This window comes from Heterocephalus glaber, unplaced genomic scaffold, assembly GCF_053883595.1.
Source record: "Heterocephalus glaber isolate CG9 unplaced genomic scaffold, H.glaber_assembly_v1.0 deba00001523, whole genome shotgun sequence".
Lineage (NCBI taxonomy): Eukaryota > Metazoa > Chordata > Mammalia > Rodentia > Bathyergidae > Heterocephalus > Heterocephalus glaber.
Genome location: NW_028258327.1, coordinates 23,529,947 through 23,543,110, shown reverse-complemented (window position 1 = coordinate 23,543,110; position 13,164 = coordinate 23,529,947). Strand labels below are relative to the sequence as shown.

The following is a 13,164-nucleotide window of genomic DNA, read 5'->3' as shown; positions in this document are numbered from 1 at the left end:
GTTTGAAGGGTACAATATCATATAATCTTGACATGTCATACAATTTCATAATGTTGCTTCATAAATATACATGTAATTTGTATACCCCCAAATTTATTCTGAACCTTAAAAATAAAGGCTTATTAAATAGTATTAATTTACTAATGTACTGCCAACAAATTATTAACATTAATAGGTTAATTTCAACCTATTATGCAGCCGTTTCCTTGCAAATTGTCAAACATATTCTTTGAGAATAAATAGGTAAACTATCTGTGGGTATTGAAGCCTGAAAAACAGCACATTTTCAGCCTTCTAACATCAATTTATTAATCTTACAGGGACTAAGTCAGCTTAGAATCTGTATACTGGAGCCTTGGTATACTAAATAAAAAGTTTACTCTATGGAGAGGCACCAATAGTCTTTATTTATTCAATCAGTGATGTTTATTAAGCCACAAATTTGTACTGTGGTAGGTTCTAGAGATAAGAGGAGATTCAATTTTTACTTTCAGATAGTTTACAGTCTGGTGAAGAGAGTGACAGAGCAAGTTATAATGTGCTATGATACCTGTGGCAATGGGCCTATGAACACAGTGCAGAGGTGGAGAGGCAGCCCTGACAGTCTGGAGGCCTAAAGGTGGGAGACAGCACTGAGACAGTGCATTCAAGTTTGATCTTGAGGGATAAGTATTAATTTGGGGATGAAGGGATGAGTAGAAGCACAGACATTTTAGAAGGAGAGAACATGTGAGAGTGACTGGTGTATTCTGAGAATTAGAAACAAAGGGAGGAAGTGACATGTAATGAGCAGGGACAGGAGTAGGATGATGGGATAGGGGATTGTAAAAAGGGGAAAAGTGAGGTTAGGTTAGTAGATTTAGATATAAAAATGGGGAAGGGGGTTGGAGTTTATATCTGAACTTTTTGCTTGGTAGAATATGAATAATAAGTGTAATCATTTACTGTTTGTTATATTCCAGGCATGGTACTAGGGCCTCATACAACATTCAATACTCCCAATACCTTATGATATAGGGAATAAAGCACTGAGTATCTTTTCTGTGCCAGGCACCTTGCTGAATGATAGAATACAACAATGAGTGAGAGCAGAATGGACTTTACCACCATAGAGTCCAGAATCTAGAAGGCAGAGACAACTAGCAGTGCAATCCAGTGTCTGCACTTGTGGTGGGTGCATGGGGCTGAGCGTGGTGGGTGCATACCAAGGTAATTCATTTACCAAGAGGTCCCAGGAACACTGCTTATTGTTTAAAAATTTCTTTGCGTTTCACTGGAGCAATGTTTAGGCTGAAATCTGGATCACAGGAACACTTTTGTTGTGCGAAAGGGGAGCTCAAAGGATACCAGTCAGAGGCAACAAAGCATACACATTTCTGTGGCTACAGGAAATAAGACAAGCAGGCCAGTATGATTTAAAGAAACAAATATGATATTAAAAAAACATTGAAGAGGATGGAAATGCTTGGTCATTTGTGGATAAATGCCATTTATTTATCCTAAGAGCAGCAAGAAGTTGTTGAAAGGATATCAACAAGTGGTATGTATGCGTGTATAGAAGACAGAGGGATATGAATTTTGGCTTTAGTATCAAGAGTTGTAAGATGGGCATGATGGATATGTGTAGACTAGTCAGGAAATTACTGTAGTAATATAAAAAATACACAGGGGGCTGGAGATTTAACTCAGTGGTGCTGCTGCCTGCGTTGCAAGCGCAAGGTCCCGAGTTTGATCCCCAGTACCAAAAAACAAACAAACAAACAAACAAATACACACACACATACTTTTTTTTGATGGTGGTGCTGGGATTTGAACCCGAGTGGCCTCGTGAAGGTTAGGCAGGTTCTCTATTATTGAGGTACCATATATCTCTAGCCCCAGCCCTTTTATTAATGATTGTAATATAGTGACATGTTAATGAAGAGACTGTTCGAAAAATAATTTGAAATAAAAGTGGGTAATTGGCAAGAAGTCAGTTATTATTCCTGGCAAACGTGAGAAAACTAAGGGTCAGAGGTACAGTAACTAGCTCAGTCATGGTAGAACTGGTCCTAGGCGGAGGGTCTGACTCTAGAGTGCTGTGTTTCCCATTACGCTACAGTTCATATATAAAGGGGGCAAGGTCTGCTGAAAGGAGAATGGGGTAAGGGTAGGGGAAGATGAACTTGACAAAGAGTCAGAGTGAATGGTTAAAAACTTGAAAGGAATTGCTCAGCCACATCCACAACAGGCTTGCCAAGTAGCACTGAAGGGATTCATGAAATTGGACACTCATGCACCTGAGCAGCCCTTGTCTCTCTCAACTGTGCAGTCTTCTTTGGACACACAGCAGTATGAGTGGAGGAGACAGAGTGAACTGGGGCACAAGGTGAAGCTGGGTGGTAAAGGAGTAAACATTAGGATGTAGAATGGTAGGAGAAGAAAGTAAACCACCAGGCAGGGGCTGAGATTTAATAAAGAGGGTTAATAACAGAAACACAACCTGCTTTGATGTGACCTTAATTTTCAGATCACTCTCACACCTATCTAGGATAAGTTTCAGTGAAATAATGGTCAACCTTGATGATTTCTTTTTTCATCTTATGCTAATTATGTATCAAGGGTGCTTTACCTGCTTTTTCCTTGGCCTAATTTCTACTAATTCTAACACTGAGAGGGGCGATGTGAAGATTATCCTGTGCTTGTTCATTTTATGTCTGAAACAAAAAGGAGTTGCTGAAAGAGGACAAGATAGGATAGATGTAGGTGCAGTTTTGGCAAAGGTCTGTGGGCAAGGATGTTTAGAGCTGTTTGTTAAGATGAGATCCAAGAAGGCTCTGGCCCCCTGGTCCATCTCTGAATGCCAACTCCATAGCTATAGCATACTTACCTTCATTTTTTGAAACTGTTGTTCCATAGTACGAAGGCTTTTCTTTGCTTCTTCATCTTTCCCCTCCAGGTCAGCTTCTAGCTTTTTAATCCTTTTTTCCATGAATTCCACTGTATTTCTATCTGCTGAATCACCAGCGGCTGAGGCAGCCAATATTAAAGCAGGTAAAGAATTGGGATATCTTCTTTTTAGAATTCCTTCCATTTCCTTAACCTATTAAAATATAAATAACACAGTTTAATGTATAAAATTAATTATGCTACATCAGTCATATCTGAATTTCAGACGTCCAGAGCATGTCTCCAGAATGGATCAATGGCACAGAAGTACAAATCAATTTAAAATTTTACAATTCTAGATTATCTGAATTTTAAGAAATTTTTTTTATTTTTGATTATCTGATTTAAAACCCTATAGTATAATGGTCTAATTAACTGACTAACTTACAGAAGTCCTCTTATAGTCACTGAAATATACCTTCAGGTTTTCTGCTGTATTATTAATAACCAGTCTTCTTGAGTACAAAGCTCTTCCTCCATCCTTCTTTTTCATAGATCTCCTTGTATGATAGTGCTTCTACTACTTATTGAAATATTATTTATATACACACGAACAAACTTTTTGCAATATACATAGAAATTTCTAGGCACCTGCTCTTGTTTGGAACAGTCTCCATTCCTGCCCCCTCCCAAAGGCTCTCTCCAAATGAAGCATAAGTTACTTTAATTTTTTAAAATTAGGAAGTAAGGAATATTCTATGACATTTAATGAAATCTTCATAAAAGAATACTTTTCATTTAGTCTATAAAACAATGACCCATGGTGTGGTTGTTCTGTAAGAGAGAACTTGAATGGAATCCATAGAAATTATAGGTTGGAATTACAGTAATACCTCAGTTCAAAAATGCTTCTGTTTGGAAACAATCTGGTTCTCAAAAAAAGCATTTGACAAAATTTTGCTTCCATTCACAAACTCCATATCGGGTGACAAACACAACTGTGGCCATCTTAGCCCAAATCATAAAACAAATTAAGTTCCTGAACCGAGGTACCATTGTGTATGTGCCTATGTATGTATACATGCATTTTTAAATTATCTTTTAAAAACATATATTAAAACTCTAAACTCTTTGTTAAACAGTCTTCTAGCATATAAGCGTGCAACAAAATACACCCTAAAAAGATTTTTAAAAATGAATTTAACATATTTATAATTAATGTGTTCATTTAAAAATTTTAAGACATATTTTCATTCTAATTTTAATATTTGGAAATATATTAATTTGAGGGAAAATTAAATTTTATTTGTATCTTTAATTTTGCTTTAAAATATTCTTTGGTCAATGACAGTAATATACAAAGTAAAATTTTAAAAAACTTTTATAGAAAATTAAACTATGAAATATTTAATTAAGTAAAAGTATGAATACACGGCTATAATCTGAAATTTTTATTATAAAATGCATCTAATTTGCCCCACTTTTACTTATGTTCTTTAGAAAAATATTTTCTTCATATAATCTATTTTATAATATGGCTTAAAAACGACTGACTACGCCATTCTGTATCTTGATTATAAAATATACATTCAAGTCTAAAGTCATTAGGATATGAATTCTTGTGGAAAAAATAATTAAGATCTGAAATGTACATGCAGTGATCCAAGTACACAAAGTATTACTGAATGATTACTATATTATAAAAGATATAATCTAATGTGATAAAAATCAATAAACACTTAATAAAAGTAAAAGAGATATTAATTTTATAAAATGTATTTCTGGTCAATATGGATCACTATTTGAACTCTTTAATTTCATCTTAAGCACGCTTTATTTCTTTGCTCTCATACATTCAATTCTACACTTTTCTTTTAAAAAGTCATCCATTGGAGAAACAGTTTCTTTGGTCTTTTTTTCTTTCACAATTCTGATGGCTTCCACATTGGGTAATGTAAATCTAAGCACTGACGAAAATCTAAGCAAAATCCTGGATTACACTCACTTTAGAATATTTCTAGTTCTTCAAACCACTTTTATCCTATTATTTTCTCAGCCTCTGACCCAAACCACTGTCCTGTAAAAGTAACAGTTAATTTTTTGCTTAGTTTCCCTCCTCCTCATAAAACTAGAATAATATTCAGTCCAGGGATGACCTCCGAATTTTCGAACTGTGATGGAATAATAGCCATACATTTAAGTATTATGACTTGAGTATAGAATTATGCTCCCTTACAAACACTATTGGAAATTCTTTTTCTGTTTTAATATTCAGTAATAAATATGAATGGTGCATTATAGAATATTCTAAAATAAAGAAAAAATAATTCTAATTCTGCTTCTCCCCAAATACTTTATTTTATTCTAATAACCGTCACTACATGATTTTAATTAAGAGTCTCCCAGCCACACTGGCCATGAATGAGTATTTCTAACCCTAAACGATGAGAAAGAGTTCAAGATGATGACCAGCTTTTGGGGAGGCTAAATGTTCTATTTTTAGAGTATTTCTAACATTTCCCAACGATTACCAACATGTTCCCAACTCAAAGATCTTTCTTCCTGCACTCTTTTCTCACTTATCTTTGGTTAGTACTCTTTTATTTTTTGGGGGGGATGAGGTCATACTATGTTGCCAAGGCTGGCCCTGAACTCATGGGGTCAAAAGATACTGCTATCTCAGCTTCCTAAGTAACTGGGACTAAAGATACTATATGCCACTGTGCCTGGCTTAGAAAAAGAAATCCTAACTCTCTATGCAGAGCTTCAAAACTTTGTTTCCTTCTTCCTAAATGTCTAATAGAGATGGGATGCAAAACACCTTTCATCAATAGTTCTACTATATTTAATAAAATGGTATTAGTAAGAGGCATGGTCTAAAAATTTTTTTATAGTTATAGATTATATAAAAGTTGCTTATTACTTTTATTAACTTTACTGTAAAAAGAGCATTTTCCAGGTTAACTACATCTTGTGGGAACCCTTGAAATAAAAACACACCATATAAAAAATACTTTAATAAAAATTTACCCGTAACACATACTTGTCGCTCTAGATCCTGAATTTTTTTGGCATCAGTTGCTCTATCTTTTGACCGTAACTTCTGCTCAGCAGATGGATTCCGAGACTGTGCTTTCAGTTTCTCAATCTGCCAACAAATAAAGACATTAAGAAGCATATTTAAAACATAAAAGAAAAGATCCAGGGTAGAAGTAAGTGTATTTACTGATTTGTTAATTTCTCAACAAACACTGACTGAGCTCTTCCCTAGTTTCAGGCACTTCCACAGTACAGCACAAAACTGCTAGAGATAAGGAGAGTGAGCAAGAAAAAGTAGGTTCCTGACCTCATGGTGTGTACGCTGTCATGGAGATGGCTGGTGAGCTCATAAAGTATATCAATAAATGCATTAAATTACTTGAGAGTGACAAGTGTCATGAAGAAAACAGAACAGAGTGAAAGAACAGGAATAAAAAGTTAGTAAGGGCAGGAGTGGCAGCTACATCAGAAGTGATTCAGGAAAAGTCTCTGAGCTGAGGCTTGAACAAGTTGAGCTGTTCAATAAGAGGCGAGTTATGGGAAGAACCAAGGTCAGAGTATTCCCCACCAGCGCAACAAGTGGAATGAGCCTGGCAGGATAAAAATCTGAGGTGCTCTGATATGACTAGAGAAGAGTAACCCAGGACAGTGTAGTTCCAGATGAGGCTGAGGAAGCAGGCAAGGTTCAGACTATATGCAGACCTGACAGGTTTTGATAGAGCTTGTATTATTCTCAGTCTAATCTCAAGTATAATACATATCTAAATACCAAGGAAAACCCAAACCAGCTATTTAAACTAAGAGACTTTAGAGTAATGGTACCATGATACAAGATTATGCAGAACTGATAATGACGACAACAGGGTTCATCTACAGAAATACATTCTGAAATGATGTTACCTCGACTTTCAACTTCACAATTTCTTCACTTGCTTCTTTAAGCCGAATTGCATCTTTATCCAGAAGTTCCTGATTTTCAGCATACCACTGTAATCTCTTCTGCAGGTGACTGATTTCTTGTTTATGTGTTTCTTCCAAAATTTTTATTTCATATAACTTTTCACCTGTATGATAAAGTAACACACTAATCTGACTGTAATTTTTCAAAATACAGAAATAAAATAAATTTTGAATAATAATCAATGTATACTTTTTTTTTTGGTAGCGGGGATCAAACTCAGGACCTAGCGCTTGCCAGGCAGGCACCCAGCTGTTGAGCCAAAGGCCCAGCCCTCAGTGTCTACTTTATGAAGAAATAAAGGCATAAAACAACTGATACATAATATAGTGTCTAATCTACGAGAATGAGAGATTATATTCATAATCAAAATAATGAACCAGTGAACATAGCAAAGTTGGCTTTCTAGAAATTTTTGGTAATTGTTTTCCCACTCACATTCATTATAAAATTGAAGTTGTTTCCATGGGAAAATAAATGAATTCAGAGATAATAAAATGAAGACTGCCTACAATTATATTGAAAAAAATGGCAGAGATTCATGAGTGCTTTTTTTTTTTTTACCACAACAAACTTACAGTTTTAACACTTCTTAAAAAGTTTCTTTTTTTTTTGGTACCAGGGATTGAACTTGGGACCTTGTGTTTGTGAGGAAAACGTTTCTTTTTAAAAATTATCATTCTATTTCACAGATGAAGAAAGCAAATGGCTTTTTTTTTTTTCTTCAAACAAATGGTTAGGAACAAAATGTTCTGTTCCTATCTTACTGAGGCTGATTATACTGTACAGGAAAGGTCCCAGCTTTGGCCAACAGGGCTTCTCTGATCTTCCTAGCCCTGTGTTCTGTCATCCTAAACTGCAACCTACAAGTGCACTGAATGGTGTGCTCATGGGACATACGTGAGCAGCCTCCCCTATTCCTTTACTTTAAAATCTTACTGTTAAAGCCCAGCTTGAATGCCCCTCTTTTCTGAAACTTTTAGCATCCATCTCCTGTCCTCTCATGTTTATTTGTAATTTTTCAAGTTTTCTGCATTCTTATCTTACTCCCTTTTGTTTTTCCTGGCAGGGACCATGTCAGATTTATCTTTACATTCTCAGTAAAATACAGTGTAGTACTACTTGTTCATTTACTTAACAACCCATGTTTGAGATCCAGGGATAAAAAGACTTTACCCTAAGGAAGTTCACAGTCTAGCTAGGACGACAGATATATATGCAACTAAACATAAAATGCCATAAATTCAAAATAATCTTTGATTTTTTTCAATCTTGCAAGCATTCCTTTAAACCAATAAAGGTACACATCTTTTAAAATCACAGCACACTTCAAGGAACAGAATTTTAATTATGTCATTCGGTTTTCATTACTTAAATTCAAAATTAGAACAGTTCTGAGTATAAAGAGTTTACATATAAGAGGATAAGCGTAAAAGATTGTGAGTATAAGTATAAAAGATGTTTTCAGCTCAATGTTTTACCTGTGGCATAAGCAATTTGATCTTTGGCTTGGTCTCGCTCTTTTTTCATTTTTTCCAAGTCTACTTCAAGAGCTTGTTTGTCTTGCTTCAGTCTTTTGATGTCTTCCAACAAACTGCTTTTTTCTTTCTTGATAGTCAAAGAAATACAAAGACAAGTGACTTTCCAACACAATAAACTACGACAGTCTCTCCACTCAATCTATCAAAAATACCGTTGTAAAATATTTTCCTATATTTTAGACCTAATTTTATGACTACTATGTGCCCCATTCCTGATCATTAGTAGCTCCCCATAGCCTACTCTTGATCTTAGCCAAAAGGCTGAGAAGCAATAGGTCCCCATAGCCTATTAGAATTAGTTCTAAACATCTCAACATAGCTATTATAGACTTACTAAATCTATTGTTCTATCTTCTCTTTATTAACGATACTGGTACTAATTTTCTTGCCTGGATTGCTGTAGTAATCTCCTAGCTAGTCTGCCTCTTTCATCCTCAGCCCCTACAGTCTATTTTCTTCACAGCAGTCAGAGGAATTGTTGCAGTCAGTTAACATCACCCCTCCGTGTGAAACTCTCTGGTGGCTCTTCTGAGTTAAGCCAGTCCTTACAATGACTTTTAGAATAACTCCGGCTTTACCATGACTGACAACTACTATACATGCAGAAGGAGGGTTCATGCCTGCCTGTCTGAATTAAGTACTATTTGCAAGGACTTTCTAAACAACCAATAAGAAATTCTTTCACTTTGTATGTATGCCTCATGCTTCTGTAAGCCTGACACATATTCACACATGTCTGTAATAAAGTTTATATTTAACATTTTTTAAACACTTCAACAATCCAGATAAGGTTCTCTGAGTAGAACATCTGCCCAGCAATGGCATCTCCACCAGTGAGCTGAAGCCAAATTCTGCCTCTGGTCTGTAAGACCAATGAACTTTGCATCCAAGTGACTTTCTTAGATTTCTCCCTTTGTGATTTTAAAAACTTCCCCTAGCCTCGGCCTCTCTGAATTATGTACATTGTTTACTAGCATACATAATATGCACTGTAATGCTCTGCAAATCCTAAATAAATTTAATCATCAAAAGATGTTTCTTATAGTTTATATAGTGCTTTTTGGTGTTATTAGTGAAAGTTTCCAAATTTTCTATGTCATAAAAATAGAACTTTTACTTTTTTTGTTGCCAGGGATCAAATTTGGGACCTTGTGCTTGCGAGGCAGGCAGCAGAACCACTGAGCTAAATCCCCGGTCTAAAAATATAACTTTTAAAAGGTCACTAACAACTTCAATGAAGCTAATGTTATATGTTATGCTTGAAACTTTATTCTTTCAAGCTTTCATAAAATACGGCGAAATTAATTTAACTTGCTCATTTTTGAGGTCCACTGATAAGGAGGGAGCTATCCAACCATTCTTTCCACCTATCTGCCTACCTATATGTCTAATTCTACATATACATACCCACATGCATCTGTGGCAGAGTGGTTTTGACTGTTACAATGTCTGGTGGGTGATATGAGCATATAGTACTGGGGAACAAAAATATAAAAATCATGTAATGTATAAAACACATCTGCTTAAAACAGAATTAACTTGCTCAAAATTCCAAACCTCCTCCCACTGATAAATACTGCTTTAGAAAGCTGTAGGCTATGTTCTTTATCATACAATTTGAAATGGAGAAACACTGCATTTCAGCTTTAGTAGCTATCTGGGACACAAGTATCTGTAAGATATTTGTAATCTCTGCTGTATAGAAGTATACTGTCTACTTCGGGAGATAAGTAAATAGCCAATTAATATTTTGTTTAAAAATAATCTTTATTTTAAAAGTTAATATGTGCATTACAGGAAACAAAAGCACAGGAAACAAAGAATAAAGTCATTTGGAGTCATAATCACCTTAGCTGGAAGTGTCCTGCTAGGTCCTACATGTAAATGCACAATCTGCTATTTTCTGTGGCTGAGATCATTCAGTGTGTTATGATTTCCCACACATCATGAATATTCAACAATTCAAAATCCCAAAGCTACAAGAGTCTGATAATCAGAATATACTGCACCAATTCAGTCTGTTAGAAAAAACTGTAATCCTGGTTTTTTTGGGATAAAAATTTCACTGAGGACAAAAATGGTAATGGACCTACAGAATTGGTAGAGTTACAATTAAACTACTAATTTCCTTATAGCTTAATTTAAAATGAGAAATAAAGCAACAGATTATACCAAGCATGTTTTTAAGAGTTATCTAATCATTATTAAAATATTAGCAAGAAGGTATGTTCCCACTGAATTACTAATATATTTCTACAGTTCACCCAGAAGGTGCAAACACATCAAAATGTCTCTCAGAAAAATGTAAATCTGAACAAAATGTACATGTCTCTCCTGTTTGCTTCCTTCCATCCTTCTGCTGCCAGTGTAATAATAGGTCCCAATACATACTGCCCAGGGGTGGTACAACAATACCAAGATACACCTTCTCTATTACTTATAACACAAAAGCATTTACAAGCTGGCTAACTCACTAGCTCTAGTTTTTATCTACTATGCACTGTCACCTTAAGACATCTATAAAGTATAGATGTTATACAATGGAGTATGAACTTTGTGCACAATAAGCCCAAGTACTTTACCAAAAATGCACATATAGAAAGAGCTGTGGTTGTAATCTAAAACCATCTTCCAGATACAGAAACTAACAAAGAGCCCTTACCCTCCTTTTCTCCTCTTCACTGTTCCAGTGACCAAGCGGACCACGCCTAGTAATTTTTTAAGGTGAACAATTACCTTCAAATTATTTTCCTATTTAGCTGCATACTGTATGCTTTCCAATGTAAAATTTACATACATGTCCTAAAGAAGTTAAACTTGGGCCAGGGATTTAGCTCAGTGGTTCTGGCGCCTGCCTCGCAAGCGCAAGGTCCCGAGTTTGATACCCGGTACCAAAAAAAAAGTTAAACTTTTGTCAGGGGTCCACGTGATAAATGCCTGTTGAATCTGACATAGGATACCATCTCAAACCAGTATGACATCATTTTCACTATATTAAGGTCAAATGTACACCAAATGCTAATCTTAGATATTTCTTCTTAGTTTTTAAATGGTATGAAATTTAAAAACAGAGCTTACTCATACATGTATTACAAAAACAGATTTTTACATTTATGGAGATTTTTATAACAATCTTTATTTTCTCTAATAATTACAATCCTTATGCAACTTACCTGTGCCACCCGTAGTTCTGCTAACAGATCTGTAAAGCTCTGGTTTTTGTTAGGCTCTGAATCTTCAACTACTTGAGATAGGAAACGACTTTTGTGCATTTGTTCTCTGATTATTTTGAAAATAAAAGGATACTTTTACTAGATATTCCTTTCAATATAAAATATTCTTAACAAGACTAATAAACATCGAACTATATGAATCACTGAAGACAGAATCTTTATCCTAAAGATTAAAATACTATTGTAATAAAAGAAGTATACTTTAAAGGAAATGTTTATATGTAATCTAAAAGAATTGAAATCCTAAGGTTACTGGTTTATTTGTAATATACATATAATTCCTCCCATTCTCAGAGAAAAAAAATCAACGGTGCAGAAAAATGTGCTGGCTGATTTTTTTTGTGGTAGTAAAATATTTCTTATTTCAAATCTACATGCTTGGGAAACTCAAACTGCCAATTTTATGCATGGAAACTAGCAAAACCAAACTCTCCTTTTCAATTTTTTTCCCCAAGAGACAATATACAAAAAGTTTAGGTATACCCAAGATCATCTAGACCTACTATATTAAAGAAAATATTTATTTCATCATAAACATTAGTTTTGGATGCTGGAGTAGTTCTTTTTAGAACACAGGTAGTAACATCCCAAAGACCTGATAGTCTGGAATATGAGTAGGTGATGGTCCTCCCTCGTGCCCTGTGGTGAGTGTTGGTTGATACTACTCACAAATGTTTCCTTTTCTGGAGAAATGCTCTAGTCAAACAGCAATCCCTAACCTGGAGGTTAACAGGATATAAGGTATCAAGAGAAACAGTATATACTCAGTGTCCTGAAACCAAAAGCAAACTCAAATATGAATGTGCTGAAAATACTAAAGCATGTACTAGTCATCCAATAACAAAAGAAAAACCCACTAAATATTAAGTAAGTTACTAAGCTGGAAATCACTGTACAAATGAAAATGAATGTAAAAAAAAATTTCTAAGTAAAAATAAATGTTTCAGTGTAATGATAAAATGCTTAGAAATATTCCAAGTATTTCTGATTGTAAGAATTTCAAAAGGACTTACTTGAAGGAAGCCAATTCACTGAATAAATTCTGGTTTTCTTTAAACATTCGCTCTTCATTTTTCTTGTTCTGTTCTTGGAGATCTTTTACTTGATTATATAATTTTTCATTTTCCTTTTTAAAAACACAAAATTGTATTTCAATTAAAAGTCAGTAGCACTGATATAACATGCTTGCAAGAGACTTATCTTTTAAATATTTTAAAGATCTTTTAAATTTCTTTATTTTTTTAGTATGCAAAACCATTTTCAAATTTTTTATATCATCATAGAAGAAAACTTTGTAACTAAAAACAATTTTTTTTTTTTCAAAATTGCTTAAAATGTTCAGGTGAAAAAGAAGTTGCAAACATTTCCAAAGCCAAAGGGCCTAATGTCAGTTTAAGATACTGTGTTTCAGAGGGAAAGGGGCTGAAGAAATCACCACATTTCAACTATCTGGGCCAGCGGTGGGAGTGCCCAGTGGGACTCTCTACCCTCTTTTGTTCTGACCTGAAAGTGAAAAAAAATCACT

The 13,164-nt window shown here is 34.8% G+C and overlaps 1 protein-coding gene across 5 annotated transcripts in view; it reads right to left on the bottom strand.

Moving 5' to 3' along the window:
* Positions 1 to 13,164, bottom strand: part of Cep162 (centrosomal protein 162) — an 81,329-nt gene that overhangs the window by 14,625 nt on the left and 53,540 nt on the right. For all 5 annotated transcript variants that reach the window (XR_002388004.2, XM_004860250.3, XM_021240688.2 and 2 more), the window contains 6 exons: positions 12,653 to 12,765; positions 11,580 to 11,685; positions 8,347 to 8,473; positions 6,808 to 6,971; positions 5,912 to 6,016; positions 2,870 to 3,082 (listed from right to left, as the gene is read on the bottom strand). Coding sequence is in view for 4 of the 5 variants with exons in the window: in XM_004860250.3 (XP_004860307.2) it covers positions 2,870 to 3,082; positions 5,912 to 6,016; positions 6,808 to 6,971; positions 8,347 to 8,473; positions 11,580 to 11,685; positions 12,653 to 12,765 (828 nt within the window). In the remaining variant the exon portion in view is untranslated. The remainder of the gene's footprint in view (positions 1 to 2,869; positions 3,083 to 5,911; positions 6,017 to 6,807; positions 6,972 to 8,346; positions 8,474 to 11,579; positions 11,686 to 12,652; positions 12,766 to 13,164) is intronic.